At 41.1% G+C, this 19,370-nt stretch overlaps 1 protein-coding gene across 4 annotated transcripts; it reads left to right on the top strand.

Annotated features, from left to right (window-relative positions):
* The first annotated feature begins 2,695 nt into the window (after positions 1-2,695).
* Positions 2,696-17,613, top strand: LOC142803937 (uncharacterized). 4 transcript variants are annotated; one of them, XM_075890270.1, is made up of 4 exons: positions 2,697-3,083; positions 8,517-8,712; positions 12,791-12,841; positions 16,320-17,613. In XM_075890270.1, exons 1-2 carry the CDS (start codon positions 2,895-2,897, stop codon positions 8,637-8,639), a joined length of 312 nt encoding a protein of 103 aa, XP_075746385.1. In that variant the 5' UTR covers positions 2,697-2,894; the 3' UTR covers positions 8,640-8,712; positions 12,791-12,841; positions 16,320-17,613. The 4 variants fall into 4 exon arrangements, with proteins under 4 accessions (XP_075746386.1, XP_075746385.1, XP_075746383.1 ...); XM_075890272.1 differs by lacking the exon at positions 12,791-12,841 and adding an exon at positions 3,605-3,684 and having other exon boundaries at positions 2,708-3,083; XM_075890271.1 differs by lacking the exon at positions 12,791-12,841 and having other exon boundaries at positions 2,696-3,083; positions 8,517-8,716.
* Positions 17,614-19,370: the final 1,757 nt, after the last annotated feature.

Raw genomic sequence — 19,370 nt, forward strand, 5'->3', positions numbered from 1 at the left:
GTGGCACAAACTTTCTTGTTCCTGACGCGTGCTATCACAGAGAAGGTGCACAATAGCAAATAATGCTCCACGCTTTGCTTTGTGCACAAGATGCTCATGTGCTGTGACATGAGTATTGTTACAAATAGCTGTCCAATGGGGATGATGCTGTACACGTAAGCGTGCAACAAGCCATTTTCAATGGTTCAGATGGAAGTGCACAAAACATAGCGTGGAGAATCATATGCTATTGTGCGCCTTCTCTGTGATAGCCCAGCCAAGTATCAGGATGAAGAAAGCTTGTGCCACCAAACACACTCATAAACCATTCAAAGCAATGCATGGAAGCTCAAAACAACGACTTGAGCCACTTTTGTTTGCATGACATGAGTATTTTGACCATTAGCTCTTCAGTTCGAATGATGTGGTGCACGAATTTGCATTGTTTGAAATATGTTATCTGAGTAATTGTGTGACACAAACTTGCGCATTTTCTGCTTGCCTGTTTTGAGTTTTCTTTAAAGACCTAGAAAACGTCATTTGAAGACATCTCTCTAATTTTATTGAGGGACGTAATCTTGCAGTGCCATGCAAGCATGGTTTAAAGAAAACATTGGTGTAGTGTAACTGCAGAGAGAATTCATTCTTCAAAGAATTGAAGAGAAGTGTCCAGTGTTAGCCCTTTTTATTTACTTTAAGGAAGTATTACACTCATAAAACAAAACCAAGAAATACTTTGTGTCAAGCTTGAATTTCCGTAATATGATGGCAATTGAGTCTTATAACTTGTGAATTCTTATGCGTCACTTTGACATCAGCATGTTAATATTGATTAGCACTCATGAGAAACACTGGATCCTAGCCAGCTAGGAGTCACATAAAGAAGCATACTGGTTTGTTTCTTGTTTAACTTATTATTAACAAGACTGTTAGTATATATTACTAATTTTGTTTTGCACACTTATGCATGGGTGTCAGTAAGGGGAAAAAATTAGGGTAGTTGTCCCCCTCAAGCCTCACTAGCACTTGCACCCACCCAAGCTATGGCAGTGCTTTCGCCCTACACCAGCCATTTTCACCCCTCAAGAGAGAATCCTGCCGATGACCATGCACTTATGGCACCGATAATACAGTTGTGTGAGAGAGCTGATCTCAAGGCGTGTGCTCCTCGGTCATGCGGCTTAGCTGTTTGCGTTGGAGGGGTAACCGATAGATCGAAGACGAGAGAGTAAGCGCGGAGTCTGTAGATATCAAGAGCGACTGCAGCCTCGTTTGCTTCCTCAGTCACACAGGCTGTCTCCCCACTCCTCGCTTTCGTTCCTTATTAATGAAGTTTGTGCGCATGCAGTGTGGCAGGCTTCGATTGTCCTAAAGTGGCTGTAGGCGTTCCGCTTAGTTCGCGGCTCCTTGAATGCACATAGTGGTGTGCGTGAAGCTTGAGCACTGGCAGTTTTAGTGGCAACATGTAGCGAATTAATGTTATGTTTCTACAACTGCGGAGTGCATGTGGCTGCAGTTAGCATTGCTTCAACAAGAAGCTGCGCGTTTAATGTGCGTTAAGTAATATCGTAATCTTCGTAGAATTTTTGGTTAGTAAAAAAGGAGTGTGACTGAAAAAAGTTCACTAGAAATTGTCGTGGCTAATACGAGAGGGATCACTTTTTTGCCACGGGGTAGAGCATGTGCTATGACAGGAATCAGTGACTTGCAGCTCTAGAAACATAAAAAATGTGCTAGCCATGTAAAATTCTAGAAGTTTGGTTAGCATAAAAGTTGCTGAGGGATGGGCAGGCCAGTCTCGTGCGTTAAGCTGTCTCACGTTTTAATTGTTCTTCCTACTAGCAGCACTTTAAAGAAGCTCCACCTTATTCAAAACAGAGCTTTACGCATAATTTACAACTTAGCCAAAGATAATTCTCCACAGCTCAGCTGTTTTTACACTATTACGCTGAATTCTGGCATATGCATATACAAGATAAAGAATATATTAATGCTTACAGATACAGTAAGGTCAGCTGAATACTCATCTATGTAACACTTACGGTTCGTGAAAAAATTCTAAACAACACCACACACTAATTACAGGGCCCAGACGAGAATATCTCTACCATTACTCTGTGTATTGAACAAAAAATAGTCAACATCTCGCAGATCTGCGCTTTATGCTTTCGTCGTTAATCTAGATTAACATGAACGAATTTTATTTTTTATATGTTTTTTTTCTGTTGGTCTCCTCGAAGTTGGGTGTACTGGTCGCGTTCTTTTGGCGATTATGTATGCTTATGTACGCCAGTTAACGTATGCCGTCACGGCATGCTGCTGAACAATAATCAGCTGGGAACCTTAGTGAAGTTCAAAAAAGCTTTTTTTTTTTCCACATGCTCTCCGCTGTAGGTAGGTCCAGTTTGTTACTGCGTCGATGAGAATCAACGGGTCATCGCAGAATGCTTAACTGCCATTTGCATTTTTGCGCGACCGGATGTTTACGAGCTATAAGTCAACACCACCTGAGAGCCGCACTACCGAAGCCAAAATACAAATTTTTGGTAGCGTGAAAAAAAAAAAATCTATTGAGACCAATCAAACTTACTACATGCTTTTTTATGCGTGCAAAAAAACGTGAGTTTATGAATTTGAAATTGTGTCAATGAGTTTTCTCTTTCTCGCCAGCTTCGAGTTTTTTTTTTTTTTTCATTGTAACTGCGGGAGAGTCGGTTAACGACAAGCGGCCAAGACAAGCCCATTTCGGAGTCATTCGTCGTCAATATGGCGCTTGCAGGTTGTGCGAAGGGGTTTGTTGCTTGTCTTGTGCTACCGGATTAAACGTTTCCTGTGTGCAGCCTCTATGCCTCTTCGAACTGTGCGGCAGGTGTGAAACAGATGTGGTTCAGTAAAACCGTGAGAAGTCATTTGAAATGCGGGGTGCACCAAAAGTCACGTTCGTCATTTGCGGAGACGGTTACCGCGCCGTTGTGGACAACCTCGAGAAGTGCTTCATATCGCTGAGCGTTGCCGATATGGCAAAAAAGGCCATTATCGGCAAAGTGAGCCGGGTAAGGACATCAAGAAGAGCTGCTATTACAGGGATGTCCACCTTCTTTGAGGTGAGTGTCATTTTATTTTCCATGACGTTTTCGCTGGCGTGCGTTTAGGCGAACAAAGGAGGGCACAACGAAAACATGTTTGAGTGCGTGTGTGTTTTATTTTTTTATGTGGCACATTTTATCCGTGTGTTGTGTATGTTGGCATGCTGCACCTGATACCGCGCGCTCGTGTCCCATGGGATCTTTCGATCGCAATCATGACCGATCTGGATCAAAATGTATTATGTGCGGCTGCACAGTGACCTAAGTTGTAGCTGGCACTGTTGATCGCGATCAAAAACCGCATTCGGGTCGGCCCTGATGGGGCTGGAAATGTCCGGTGTGACACTGGTAGAGTTATTAATATATGAACAAGTCGACGTCGCTATTCCTGATGGCAAACCTGCACTACATTGCATTTATTTATTGTTCGCATGTAATAGTCACACATTCTACGTTTTCATTTGTGTGGTTATTTATAGTAGCCTGCTCTCCAACTTTATGTGTTCTCTGATTAAACTATTTTTACTGACCTCGTGCAGATGGAGAAAAAAAACGACTCGCCGTGCAACACAATCGTTTCTACCAGAGTGACTGTGAAAAGAACGTCAGAACTTGGAAGGTAAATGTGGTTTAATAGTAAAACTTATTTTAACAACATATACAAAATGCTAACTTCCAATGTCCTGGTTGCTTTCACAAGCCGCACGTCTATACAATAGTCGCTCATTCATGTACATTTGTGCTAATTGGCTAGGCAAGGGTCACTCATTCTATGTTGCAATTTTTTTTTTTCCTTCTGTTCGGTCGTGAAGTAGTAACCAGAGCGAAAATGAAGACTGCTTAATTTGAATTGTTTAGGTACATATACCAGCTACATCTGTACATATTTGCCATTTTGATTCAGACATTTGACAGTGTGTAGCACCAACTCATTAATTTATTTATTCACAATACCTCAGCCTAGCATAGCCCAAGCTGCAGTGGAATTACAAGAAAGGAGAATGGTACAGAAATAATTAGCAACAATACTGGCACCACACGTAAATACGTCAGTTTTGCCGGGATGATTCTTACAAAGAAAAAGAACAGCACTAATAGTTAGCAACCACACTTTTGACTTAGTAATGTAAGAGTCTCAGTGATTTAGTATTCAGCACAACAAATGTTGATCAAGGGCTTCATTAGAACTGTCTGCCTTGCAACTTCCTTTACTCTCCGCCTAGAAGTTCAGTAAGCGAGTCTGCATCAAGCAGCAGAGCGAAGAACAGGACCGGGTGAAAGCACAGGCCTCCTAGCCAGCATTTTATGTTAGCAAAAATATGGCAATCAGAGATAGCTAAGTTGAGTCTGTATGGTGTTGGGCGACTGAACTTCCCGCTGCTTCCTCTGTGGCCCCTTGTTGTCATGAAAAAAAAAAAAAGACAGTGTCTTATGTCTCTCTTTGCTTATTCTTAATTGCGCTCTGTAGACATTTGAGAGTTAGACCTACAATACTGCAGTGAGGGTCATGCCATGTCCCATGAATAAGTGAGGCATAAACTTGCAAAGGCTCATGGGATTCATGCCATCTGCACCAGCTACCATTTCAATGGCTCTCTGCGTGCTGCATCACTCCTTGAGTATTGGCGTTTATCCGTGTCACTCGCTTTCTTCATGGTATCCCGACGCATATGCTGCAAATTTCTAGCACACAATAGCATGGCCGCACCTACGACTGACCACAAAAGAGAAGCATGTGCTGTGATTGCCAAATAATATTTTCATTTGAAGTGGCAAACAACCGACTGTATGTGCTATCACAATTATGTGTTTTCTTTTAAGTGGCGTGGCCTTGGTTGTCACGTCTTTCAACTAATTTTACACTTGCATAATAATGCACATCACCGACTAATGTGCTTATTTTTGCGTGTTTGCCTCAGTGAGGGCGCTCAGCTGTTTTTGCATTTGCAATTGAAACACTCTGTCGCTGTCTCAGATTGTTGGATATATAGTATCTTGTATCAACGTTCATCATGTGCAATGAGTATCATATGTTACTAAAACTACGTGTTCAGCGGTGACGGCCTGGTAAAATGTTCATGAATGACATCGACTTTTATTTAGTAAAGTCGAGCTTCTTAGGCGTTTCGGCATTGCATCGTTTTTGTGAACAAGCTGGTATAGGCGATGCTCACCTCACAGTCAGGCACCGTGTTTGTTAAGCCTTGTTACCTGTCCTGCTCGCATGTGTACCAGATCAGGTATGAATAAATTTACTACGTAATGAATGCTTGGAGGAACAGTTGAAATCACTAGCAACACATTGTATACCTGTTCTATATATAGAATAGTGGAGCGCCCTTTCTTGTCTACATAGCATTACTGACACATCATTTTTTCCAACTGGTACGAAGTCGTCACCTTCTTAACCACTACTAATTGTGTATACATCACTGCAATTGGTGCCGTGCATTCCACGGTGTCACCCCTGGCATGATATCGTGCGGCTGTTGGCTGCTCTGTCTTGCTGTTTTCTGTATCAAGCTAGCTGGCTGCACGTTGCATAGCGGCCGTGCATTTTAAAACAAATGCTGTATGCTTGTCGTAGCTGTGTAGATAGTGATTGTGGTTGTGCTGATGAAAACTACACATCCAAACGACTTTTGTACTTCAGTCTTGGCGCCTTAGATTCTCTTTCGACGTGCCAATATTTTGATGGCACGTAGTCAACCTTCCATGGATCTTTGCTGGGAGCGCCAGTACGTAAATACCGAATATGTCAAATGCAACCATCCATGCAGGATTGTCGATAAATATTACTCACCTTACGCTAGACATATACCACTCGTCATGTCTCTCCACAAAATTTCCTTCAACTTTCTATCTTTGTTCCAAGGGAATCTGAACATTTTTTCCCGTTTGGCGCTATTTTCGACAGCTGCACAGCTGACTATGATTGTGCAAATGACTAAATTTCAACACAATTGAAAGAAAAGCCCTGTCTACGTCTCCAAAAGCGTGGCCAGCGAAACAGCGTGTCACGAATATCTTTAACTAGGAGCCGATGCAGATGGCAAATCTCATGAGTCTTTGTGGGTTTAAGCCTCACCTATTTTATCAAGGAAACACCACCATTTATCTCCCCAAACACAGCAGCCATGCACTTCTTCTTGGAGAAGGTTCACTTGAATTTCTTTGCGCTTATCGGAATGCTTCTGATTGTATTGCACCTTTAGTTCTGGAGTACATCATGGTAGTGCCAGAGAAATGTCAAAATGGCACCCGTTTATCATTTTGTTTTCATGACCAGTCAGCATTTTAGGAACTGACTGCACGCAGTTTGCAGCACTAGAGTCTCACTCTGTGTCCAACCATGGTATACCAGCTGTGCTGTATTGAGCTGACTGCAATATTTTGGGAAATGAATTACTCAGCCCAAAAATTCTGACCCCATGATTTTACCGAATTATCTGATCCGTTCAGTCAACAAAATCATAGTTTTACACTTGCTTCATTCCCAGTCAGTTTGCATTGTAAATATTGTACATCATGCTTCTAATTTTCTACACTATTGCAGTGCCTTGCTGTCATGTATTGAAAGTGGTGCTGTACACGTTGCTCAATATTTGATGAATTTCAGCTGCACTGCACTGCTCAGCACCCTGAAATTGAATTCTAGCACACATTTCACACTTATCCGAGGCATGCTTACATGGGTTTTGCGTCAAGAACTGAAAGCTGTGACCTCATAAGATAGACAGGCACACTAAAGAAATCGTACAACACATATGCGTTGCATCATGAAATTTTAATTGCTTTTTATTCGGAGGCCAGTTTGACTTTGAAAAATATAGGCATTGTATTTTATGAGCTGAAATGTATCTCCGGAGTGTCAACATGCCAAAGCAAGCTTCTCAAGTTATACTCATGCTGACTATATGTTTGTTACGTTCATGAAGCAGTTAATTTTGTAATGATTTGCATAAATTCATGTTGGTAAATCACTGTATAAACATCAGTCTGCAAATATGATGTGCAATTATTGAATAGTTATAAATTAAGGAGCACATGCAGTTGTTGCGGTCAGCAACACAGCAGACAGTATGATATTCAAGTGAATATTCATGGCTACCTATGAAGTAATATATGACTTAGTAAGGTAGTTACTGCAACTCTAGTCTTGAGGTACATGTAACTGGAAAGTACAGACTTTGTAGTATGTTGTGTTTATCAAAAAATTCTCGGCAAGTGCTCCTGAAGAGTGAATGATAATTCGACAAAATTTGAAGAGTAGGCTCTTGCTCAGTCATCGGTCAACATTTAACGTGGAAGTGGAAGAATCACTGAGAATAAAAAATGCACATCTGTGCGTCTACTTAAGCACTTTCTTGAATGCCCATGCATACACGGCTTTATTTCGCATTCACTCGGCAAATGAAAACAGTGAAGATGGTGGTAGAGGAGAAGAGGCTACTTATTTAGCACCTCTATTTAGCAAGAAAGTAGGGAGGTGCTTGCTCTGTCAGGGGTGCTTACTCTGGATTTTATGGCATTTAGAGCGTCTCTACTGAGTGGTAATATTTTGGGTTTTATATACACTCCCAAGGCCCCCCACCCCACCCCTCCAAAAAAAAAAAAGTCGCAGAAGGCAGCGATTCAAGAAAGAAAAAGAGCCCTGTAGGATGGCTCTGGCAATTAGAAGCTTGTTTGATTGAGCCTCCTCCAGAAAGAGAAAATTTTTACAATTGAACGAGTGGATTGAGCAACAAATAGAGGCTTTGGAGGAAAGGAATGGCAGACTTCAGAGCCCCTCTCAGCCATAGGTCGGCAAACTCCCTCACAAGCCGAGTCACTCAAACTCGGATTGGGCCATAAATGAGAATCTGAATGAGCTATATGTGCAAATACATTTTGCGATTGAGTGAGCTTCACTCTTTTTTTTTTGGTCGGCCTGTGCTTTCAACACACCTTCGACAATTTAAAGATAGAATTTTCGGTGAGCCTGTAGTTCGCGCTCTCTTCTTTTTCATTCATCTATAGTTAACACTGGCCCATCTTCCCTATGTAGGTATGGCCGAAGCTAAAAGGAACATGTTACTTTACGCCTGTATGGTAATCAACAAAATTTTTGGTGTGTTTACGAAACAAATGTGAGTCCAGCTTCTTGTCCCCTCTCGATGTTTTTCAGCATGACATTATATCTCGCCTAGTACCTAGTCTATTGGTGGCCATAATGCATTTATGTTGTATCTGTTTATCACTCTATTTAGCCCCTGAGCTATGTTGTGAATGTAGGTACTACCCACAACACACCCTTTACATGCTACGCTTCTCGCTTATTATGTTCACAGAAGTCCAACATAAATCTCTACCAATAAGCTCAGCTGTCCATTACTCTAAGTTGCAAATTTCTATAATGTAGTGAACATTCTTTTTCATGATTTCTAATGCCTATTATCTGTCACCCCTTAGGTTTCAATGATATCCTCCAGGTCAGGCACCTTCGGCAGAAACACTGCAGCTGCTGCTACCACCACCACGACCTATATTTCACTTCAGCCATTGCTGCATCACAACCAGTATTACAACTTCTGAGCCGCTACCACAGTCCTTCCCAATGATGCCTCACCTTGACAGGGCTTCACATGCTTCAAGAAGAAGCTGTCAGGCAAGTGTGTACTGTTAAGAAATTTAGCTTTCAATAGCACTGATGTTTTCAATGGGCAGAATAAGTGACAAGTCTGCCAACTTCATGCTTCTTGAACAGGGTTGAGACTACGTGTGTCTGTCAGTGTAGGGAACCAAGTTTATGTGAATTTCGAAGTAGCTTACTTTTATTTTATTTTACAATATTGCAGGCCCCTTCTCGGGCCAATGCAGGAATGGCTTGAACTTGAATACACAAAAATGTGAGGACAATAAATCGAACTTATGTACAAAGCAAGTAAGAGCAAGAAATATGCACATTGTATAGTATACAGGTGTTCAGATAAGTTCTGAATTCTGTTCATAAATTTGACAGAAGAGCAGTTCAAAATATCAGTGGGCAGCATATTTCCTTGCTACAGAACTAAATAATATTTGTAAGGGTTATGTTATTAATTTTGTGTATGAAGGGAGCAGGGTAAGCAAACGTTAGAAGAAAGTACTTTTTCATTGTTTACTAGACATGAAAGCAGATTCTTTTTCTACAATTTTCGTGTACCGTGCAATCCTGAGCGAGTGCTCCCACTATGGTGAATGTGACGAGAATTGGAGGGGGGGGGGGGTTCTTGCTCTGTCTTGCATCAAAAAATCAAGATTATGGTGAAAAAGTCGCATGTGCTTCCAACGAAACTGATACACTTTAATAAATATGCATGAATTCACTATGATTCTGCAACCTCGTTGCGCTTCTAAATAAAGAAAGTGAAGGAAACTACAGAAATGGCAAAAAGGCGGGGGGGGGGGGGGAGTGCTTGCTCAGTTGTTCGTACATGTTTTAAATATCTTGAAAGAGAGAGGATGGAACTTGCTTATGTTGGGGCGCTTGCTTGATATATTACAGTATTGTCCTCATCCTGCGTATCTTTTTTTAATCAACTGAAAAAAGCGACCTGAAAGCAAATGGCCCTTTTATATATGGTATATTTGTAGCTTATTTTCTTTCTAAATTGACGAAAAGCATGAAGTTAGCATTTTTTAGCAAAAAGAAAAGGCTGTCCAACTAGTGTTGTTTAAGCATTTACCGAAGTCAGACACAGTGAAATAGATAAGGTGGCACAGTAAAAAAAATAAGTCAGCACAGAAAAAAAAATGTGCAATTTTATTGCATATGTAGAACTCCATCTTCTCGAAATGGCATTTTTTGTTATGTCAGTATGATAATTTTAAAATGGCAAAAGATGTCATGCTGATTGTTTGTGCACGTACTCAAGCAACACATGGTGGTGTACTGAACTGAACTTGATCCTTTAGAATAACTTTCATTTGATCTTAAAGAAAGTGTGCAAAATGTCCAAAATCATATACAGGAGCAAAGAAATGCAATTTTTTAAATAAAGTAAACCATACTTTGGTTCGGTCAATAGAACGCAAGGCTCTGAACAAATTAGTATAAACTTCTGGTTGCTATCATTACATGCTCAAAAATGATTACAATAGGGTAAAAAATTTGTGGAAGTCTGGGACTTGCCGGTCTTCTCTAATCAACACAGTGCTCTGAAGTAAGGCAGTGTTTACATACACCTGCAGAGCTGTCATATTCAATAATGGCAAAGTAGATACATAGAGCAGAAAAGTTATTGTCGCTACCCCTTAATTGGAGGCAGTGACCAGGTAGACTCCAATGGCTGACTTAACATCCCCCAAAATGCACTGCTAAAGCTTGAACAGTTTAACATCAGGCCCTTTTAGCAGGGGTGCAGCAGCTGTGCCAATCGCGCCAATTTGATACAATTCCTGATTGTTGCACCGAGCTGGGCCAAACCCGTGAAATTGTTAAAATTGCACCACGCTGCGCCAAAATGCCCAGCAAGCCTCAATTTTTTTTCAGGTGTACTAATTGCGGTGAGCAATGCAGGCCATGTCGGCCACCTGCAGCTTTGCACCATCACTAAAAGCGTGCAAACCCGAAGTAAACTGCCTAGAATATACCTAAAATAATCTAGCCACCCACCCTATGCTCGTGAGACGTGATCGACCTGATAAAGTAACAACACTGCATGTCTATCGGTCCGCTGACCACAACAGATACGTATCGGCGGGATGGCAGAACTTTAAAACAAAAATGTGTTGCACCAACCCTTCGCGGAAAATGTAAGTTCTCTTGCCAGAAACGCGGATATGGCTTAATAAGGCTTCGACGTGCTGTAAATGCCGGTGTTGATTACCTTAGCAGTGGCAAATAACAAATTTTGGCTGGAAGCTGTGTCCTTGCCACGGTCTTGACCATAGATATCTAGTACCGTCGCCGGGGCAACGGGGGTGCGCCGTTGTTACTTTATCTGGTCAAACTCGTCTTGCAAGGTAGCCGAAGCGGCACATAGCCCCATGCTGAAAAGGGTGGGTGGGAGGGGGGTGGTGAGCGGTAAGAAAATTTGTTGACTTTCGTTCTAAAGCTACTTGAGTCACCTTTGCCGCACTAGACCGGTGCCTGCGAAAAAGCGTGTTGAGATTTACAAGGGGCTGTTCGCGATACTGGGACACTTCACATCTTGCTCAGTTACTCATGCGTTTGTACACCATTAAATTCTGAGTACCAGTATAATTACTGACGTATAAATAAGCTACTGTCAATCATTTGAAGCAGTGTGTGACATTTATGCTTCTCTACAGAAATAAACTAAATTGTGTGCCAATTTTTTTTTTCACCACCTCTACTTCTCGTTTTTACGAATCTTCCAAATTTCAAGCTCACAATATCGGCAGATTGATATTGAAATTCTCAGAGTTTGTCAATTGATTTAACAGGTTCAGTAAACGCTAATATAGACTTTATCATTGGTTCCTTAGCGAGGTGGTTCAAAATACTACCTTCATTGAAATAGTAGTAAATAGTATGCTCACACTACATAATTTAGGTTATGTTGAACTGTTTATACATGTTTTTTCTCTAAATGTAAGCCACCTTTTTTTATAGTGCTCCAAATTCGCTATGTCATGATAAAAATGCATGTTCTTTTTTTCCATAACCAGCTCCGAACTTGGAATTTAGTGCTCCAAAAGTAACATTTTGCTGCTCCAAAAATTGCTCCAAATGCTATTTCGGCTGTTGTACCCCTGTTTTAGCACGCCAGCAAATGCTGGTTGGGGTCCAAAGATAAAGTCTTAGCTCAGAGTTTTGTTACAAGCACGAAGCAATGAAGGAAATAGGAGCAAATGGGAATGCTATACAAAGGTTAGCACTTAACTCTTGAGATTCCATTTCACAAAACGAAACACTGGTTAAAGTCAATGTCAGTGCTGCGGAGAGTGAGTGGGTTTTTGTGCTGTCGGTAGTCTCAACGAATAGAAAGTGCTGAGAGCACACCACGTAAACAAGTCGTGTAGTGATATTTATCCAAATAGCACGCACCAGCACTCATAACTGCGCCCTTATGTTCAATGGTAGCAGCTGTTGAAAGTGTCCATATAATTGCCATTGCAATATTTTATTCTAAATGAATGGCTAGTTAAATCACTTGACAACTCAAATGGGTCTAACAATGATGGTGAGACAATCATCAAGTATTACTCATCGCAAGCATGAAACTCAGGCACTCCAGAATATTCAATCCTTCAAGCAATGATTTCATCACCAGCCCGACTAGTCCCTCCATGTAGACTGCAGTATTGACCAGGAGCTCCCCTGCTGCAGTCGGTGAATACTTGTTACTCCTCAGTGTCGAGACTCTCTTTCAAAACACCTCCTCAGTGACTGCACAGCATCATCTATAAAATCATCATAGACCGACTGACTGATGCCCCATTAAGGTGCTATTAGGAGCTGTTTTGTATGCAAAACATCACACTGCATTGTTTCAAATTTTTTCTGGTCAGTGTTTTTCTCGGCAGCGATGTAAGATGATCGATGGTACTACTTAATAATGTAACACTTCTCTGGACAACCGAAGAACTCTTCTATATCATAACACATTACCTTACCAGCTGAACCACTTCTGCATTTACCCTGTCTCTGCGTGCTTATATTGAGCAGCACCCTGCATAGGTTAAAAAGAAATCTGCGAATCATTCACACTCACTCATGAAATATATTTTTTCCTTAGGCCTTACTAGTGGACTCAGACTCGCTGCTCATTGCAAGTCTGACAAGTCTGGTGAGTAGACTTCCGAGTCCGTTAAAATATGATGATCTTTTCCACACATGATTTCAATGCTCCTTAACAGCAATGTGTTGCATAATTGGTGCTCCAGTTGATGATCTTTTCCACACATGGTTTTAATGCTCCTTAACAGCAATGTGTTGCATAATTGGTGCTCCAGTTACAACCTTTCAATCTCAGACCTTTATATAGTGACTGCAACCCAGTAAGGTAATCTGTATTCAAAGAGATGGCACCTCAGATATTTTATGAGAATGTCCCGGGAAGAAATTCACAGGAGGGCATGTCAAAGAACCTCGACTCCCCCCCCCCCCTACTTGTAGTTCTGGCCTCTCAGCTATAAATATTGAGTCGGTGCACAAATGCTTGTGCATTGAGATATGTGTGAGCTGTGAAAATTGAGAGCTCAAGGCGCAAATCCATGTGGAGGGAGGCCGCTACACTGCCACGAGACACTGCAAGGTGCCAGCTGGAGCACCTATTATGCAATATATTGCTTTTATGGAGCACTGAAACTATAGGTGAAAAAGATAATCATATTTTAATGGACTCGTAAGTTGACTCACCAGACTTCGTCATTAGTCACTAACAACACAAAAACCCTTCACTCTTGGGAGCACTCACATTTGCTTTAACCAGCGTTTTGTTTTGTAGAGTTAAGTGAGATTGAATCCAAAAGAGGTAACTGCTAATATCGATTCTCAATTGCTATAATTCTTGAACAAGGGTGCCAATAGTTGCCATTTGCACCCTGGTTCGAGGAATATTGACATGACTCATCCATGCATAGCAAAATAAAGGCAAAGGCTTGAAATGAATAAGTTTCTTGCATGCTTTTCTCATAGCACTGTAGCGGCTTCCACATGACATTGTGTCCTGAGTTCTCATTTTTTCGGGGGGCTTTTGCACCAGCATTTGGTGTGAAGCATGCTGGCTATTGCGCGGTGCCTTCTTTCAGAGGAGGGTGCAGGAGCATGCATGCTTCAGAGAAACAGCTATTGATAGCTCGTGTAGCTGCAAAGGGCTCATTAGGGGCTGTGCTTGGGCGCTTCTTTTTTAATGCTGTTTAAGTGCTCATTTGTGTCAGCTGTGGTTGCATGCTTGTGTGGAATCACCTTATTTTATAGCTGACTTAATTATAAATTTTTTTTGCTTTTCGAGGGGCAGCACCCAGTGATGGGACTGCCGCTTACAGTTCTGGCCCTCATAAACAACAAAGTAGGCAGCTGTGCTTTTTTTTTGAAAATTTTTGTTTTGTTTGCTGTTGATGCATTAATACTAATCTCTACCAGTTCCACGACATTCCTCATGCATGCCATTTACACTCCTGCTGCTTGCACTTATCTTTTTTATATCCATGTATTGTATTTGCTCACATAATAATTGCATTTTCTTCATTTTTGAATAGTTTACTGATTTAAAGGTGTGGTTTGTACAGTGGGTAAAGTTTTGGAACAGGTCGACTAAATTTAAAACTGGAAGCTGGAATTGTGATGACTACATTGTGCCATAACAAAACCATATCAGGTTGAAGAGTTCCTACCTTCATGTTACAGGCACATGTTCGCATTGCCTTGTAATGAAGAAGCCCTGAAAAGCCTTTCCAAGTAATCATCAAATGTCTTCATTAGAGAAACTTATTCATCCCAAATCGACTGTTGGAAAAAATTTTGCAATCTGCGAAGTACTAGCGGAGCTACAGGAATTCGTCACATGCTTTACGTACTTTCTTTTACCTTTCGTTCGAGTGAGCTCACTCAAAGCCACGCGGGAGGGGATGACTGGGGGACAAGAAGCTATGCCTTTTTATCAACGTGCGTTCTAAACTTGAGCTCTTTTATTTTTATTCCCCCCCCCCCTTTTTTTTCTTCAAACATGAGGCTTCTTTTCAGTGTAATCACGAACAGGTGCAGGGGCATGTGGCAGCCTCCGGTTTCGGTTGTACACATTGCACTTGAAGCGCAGTCAGTTGAATTCGGAGCCTTATTTGTTCAGGAGAAACAGCGTTTTTCAGGTGACTGATAATAAATTATGAATAACAAGCTGCGTGTTGCCCTATTATGTTTGTCTCACATGCTCTCAGGTGCCTCGACTACCCTCGGCAGCATTTTCTGACCATGCCCGAAAAGGGTTGCTGGGCGACTTAAATTGCTTCATGGAGAGTGTTGTGTATACTATACTGAATTTGTGAAAGAAATGCCCATTTTAGTATGCCTAATTCCTGTATATCTGCCATCTGCTACACTTTATAAGAACAATTTGAAAACGATTTAAGTGATGACAGTAGATGACCGGGGCCCTTAAATTGCTGGACATTAAATGTTACCGTCAAGGCATTTGAAAAACAGGAGGAAAAGCTCTCTCTGGTGCAAGTGTGCCCTTAATTGGCTATGCTTTATATGGTTTTGCCTGCTTCAACATCTTCAAAGTGCTTGAAGAACAAGGAGAATAATTCTCTGTGGCACAAGTGTCCGATAAAATGCTCAACTATTTCTGATTTTCCCACTTCTCTTGAACTTTATTGTTATAGTATGTGTGCCAAAGTGAATTCTAATATTGAAGTGTGTGTGCAAATTGAATATTTTTCTGAAATTTCTTGTATACTTCTAGAATTTTTTTCAAATACTTCATGTGAAATTCTAGAAAAAAGTTGGAGAGGCTTCCAATGTTTATTCTTATGAGATGAAAGTCTTCCTTTTGGCAAAATTGATAAGTGTTGGTAAGGTGGCATTTCGTAGTTGCCTTATAAAGAATAAGGCACTGCACAATTGAATTTATGTATGCACGAATGTGTTTATATGCACGATTTCATGCAGCCGAAGAGTTGATCAAATTTCAGGTCAAAAACCACTATAAATAAGCCCTTGCCTCTGCCACACCTATCATCTCCTTGTTAGGATCCACCTTTTCTAGAGTCAGTACATTTGTGACCGTAGCAGAGCCAGAAAGGCAGCTTTCACGCAATACGAGTGTGATGAGGTGAAACATATTAAAAATTTGGAGGGTCCCTATCAGTCAGACATTGACTTTGTTTTGTCTCTGGTAAGTTATAATAGTTCAAATAGCAAAATTTGCAGTACAAATTGAATCGAATAGCAAACATTATTCAAAAGATATTCAAAAATATGAATATTTGTGTACCCCTACTTATTGTTTACTTCACATTTTTCACCCCATTTTTCGTTCTCAGTAGAAAAGACATGTGCCCTTCTAAATGCTGTGCTAAGACCACAGATCACAACTCATGCACGTGCCTAGAGCTCCACGCATATTCTTCTGTGAGACCTTCTATTTACCTGTTTGAATTCAAAATTGTGGAACCTCTTGGATCAGTTTTCACTATTGAAACTTTGTTCTTTGAAGTAGTTGTGCTAGTAAGTTTTAAGTTTTAAAGCAATAATTTGAGAGTGAGTGTAACGATGTTAACTCCCACACCAGAAAAAACGATCACAGAGACATTTTTCTCCTGCAGGTTCATTTGAGAGGCAGAAGAAGGAGCAGTGGGCGAGGCTGCGGTCGTGATGCAAGGAGGCCACAAAGCTCCTGTGGAGTGTCCTTCAGCTTTAGAACAAGAGCCTCATAGTAGCCCCGTGTTGGAGTATTTGTGCATCAAGAGGACAAACAGGTGCCCCTGAACGGGGCCCTGACAGTGAGAAATTTGGAGGTTGTGGCTAGTGAATATTGCTTAAAGAGGTACTGACGCAAATTTTTGTCTTGCAATATTAACATTGTTGACAGCCTATTAGTCACAATGTGGCGGATTGCTTGCTGCAGCATGGGACAGATGGACAATTGCTGTCTGTTTATTACAGACTAGTTTTATCTTGGCACAGCTCTGAGAACACGAGCCACGGAATGCAACAAATATATGCCAGCTAGTGTGCTAAATGGTACACATAAACGGGGCTTCCAGGTGTAAGCACTTGCACAGCAGGTCTATCAATAGTGAAAGTGGGCGGTGACAACCGACACAGTAATCAAGCCGCTGGGGCAAACAGCTCCCGCTCGGCGCTTCTGGCTTAAGAGATGGTCCACTATGGCGTATTGTTCTTCTTCCTCCTTACACACAGAACACTGACGCACTTCCGTGCTGCCTGCGTTATGTGCTCACATTCTTTTGCTGCTGCATATGCAGCACAATGTCGTTGTCGTCAAGTTGATCGTTCTCGTTTGGGTGCAAAGATTTTCTTGGGGCATCCTCACGTTCCACATGTTTACATTAGGCATGGACACAGCAGTCACTGAATAGTAGCCTCCTAGCACAAGTGTGGCCAAAAGGCAACAACGACTATGATGTCAATAATGTAGCTGTGCCAACTCTGAGCTCGGCAACAATGGTGGCACCTGGAAGTTGGGACTCAGCTTCAGGTCACTTTCAGTGATTCAATGATGCGAGATGCGGCATATAGCACTGGTTCAGGCACGCAAACTTTAATATTCATATAATTGGCCATCTGAGCTATAATTGTTCATCCAATTTGTAGATATACGCATGTTCAAGGGAATCGATGTCGTAGGCTATATTAGCCACAAAATTTTGTGTCAGTACTCTTTATGGTATTTTGCTTTATGTTTTAACTTACAGTTAAACAAATAACTAAAGTATTTAGTAAGTGCTACATGTGCTTGCCCAGTACTAAGCAAATGGTTTTGCAAAATTTGTGAATCGGCCAGCAGATATGCATGCACCTAGCAGGCTGAGAAAGATAAACACACTTCCTTGCAAAATGTTTGATCATATAAATAAATTCGAGGATGCAAAAGTATTTGTCTTGTTTTTCTCAAATGTCCCGACACTACACTACATACAACACTTCCACCCCTTTAATCAACTGCACTTTCGAAGCACCATTAAATTGCCCATTGTGGCATATTCATATTTTTTACACTTTATAAACTGGCATAGCCTTATTACCATGCTTAGGCAAACATTACTTATGACCCTTACTACTTGCCCAAAGTAACCGGGGTTGTTCTGCGGAAGGACTTGTTTTTGGGCTAGTTTATGCTTGCTTAAAATTATATGGTGTGTGGTTTTGTGTGACTGTTCTCTCTTTTTTGCACTATATTATGATTTTCAGCAGGACCGGAGAATTCCTCGGACCCCTATCACCTATATTACCCACAAACCCCTTAACTCCTGTATGACCCATATACCCCTGTATGCCCCATAAGCCCTGTATCCCCCATATGGCCCGTAATCCCTGTATCCCCCATATGGCCCATAATCCCCGTATCCAATAACATCGTATGATACGGGTCCTATTTGTACAGGATTTTTCAGTAGGGAATACTTGCAGAATTCCGATTCAGTCAATATTAACAGCGTTGTTTTCAAAATAGAATTCAATATGCATAGACTTTTATGCTATTTCGTCGCTCTTTAAAAAAGCCTTTTGCGAAATCGCGATTGCCTCGTTACTATGACCTCACTATGAAAAAACTGACGTCAGTAGCATTCGGAAGCCTCGTGACTACAATATCTTATGGATGCCGCCTTGTACATTTCACAGCGCCTGTAGAGCACAATGTAGCAAAAAAGTTTCAGGCAGGTGAATGGAATGACTTAAAGGACATCTATACAAATGTGCAAAGTTTAGTCAAAGAGGAATATTACCTTGTGGTCCAGTACGTTATTTTATACTGTGTGTTCCGGGACAATGAAAAGAACGGTATTGAGACTATTGTGAGGTGCTTCTGGAGAAAGAATTACATATTGTAATTTTAAACCAATGTATAAAAGGATAGCAAAGTCTCCTCTTTTACTACACTGTTCTGAAAGCCAGTCACTGGAGTGAATTCCGAATGGCTGTAACTAGAACTGCTGCTTTGGTAATTTTGGCAACTGCTGCCATTATATTGTGAGTATGCTTTAAGACTCGCACAGAAGTTGAAAGATGGAAGAATCCTGTTTTATTATGCTCTTTACCACAATGAAATTCACTCGTTTTATTATGCATTATTTGTAATGCTAAGTCGCAAAAGTTTCACCCTCTCCCAAAAACTATTGTACACTTGCTAATATTTATCGTGTGACATTTCTGTTAGGTCTTTCTTAGTCAGTCAGTTAAGAACATTATTAGGAGGTCCTGAGGAGCTTGTCTCCAGGGGTCTATGTGAGACATCCTGGCAGCCGCTCAGATTATTTATTCGTTCGCTAAGCGACGAGCAATAGCCACGGCTGTCTAAACAGCAATATTACGTGATTGTTTGTTTTAATGAATAAAAATTGTCACGAGTTGGTAGCCTACTAGGTAAGTTTAGCTACATTTGAAACATTTAGTTCCAATAAATATAGTGCTTTAATTAATATTGTTTACCAATAAATGTGGGATTTTTATGTCCCAAAAGTGTTGTCTCTACCTTGACAGGTACAAATAGAGCGCTCAGCGAATGAGCTGAAAAAAAGCCTACAGTAGCCACAAATTTCCTCACCTTGCCAAACAAGGCACCGCGATATAATCCGAACCACATAAGAAATGGCGTTAGTTTTACGTTAACGCAAGACGAAAAAATTAGTGCA

The sequence above is a fragment of the Rhipicephalus microplus genome, chromosome 3 (genome assembly GCF_043290135.1).
Source record: "Rhipicephalus microplus isolate Deutch F79 chromosome 3, USDA_Rmic, whole genome shotgun sequence".
Lineage (NCBI taxonomy): Eukaryota > Metazoa > Arthropoda > Arachnida > Ixodida > Ixodidae > Rhipicephalus > Rhipicephalus microplus.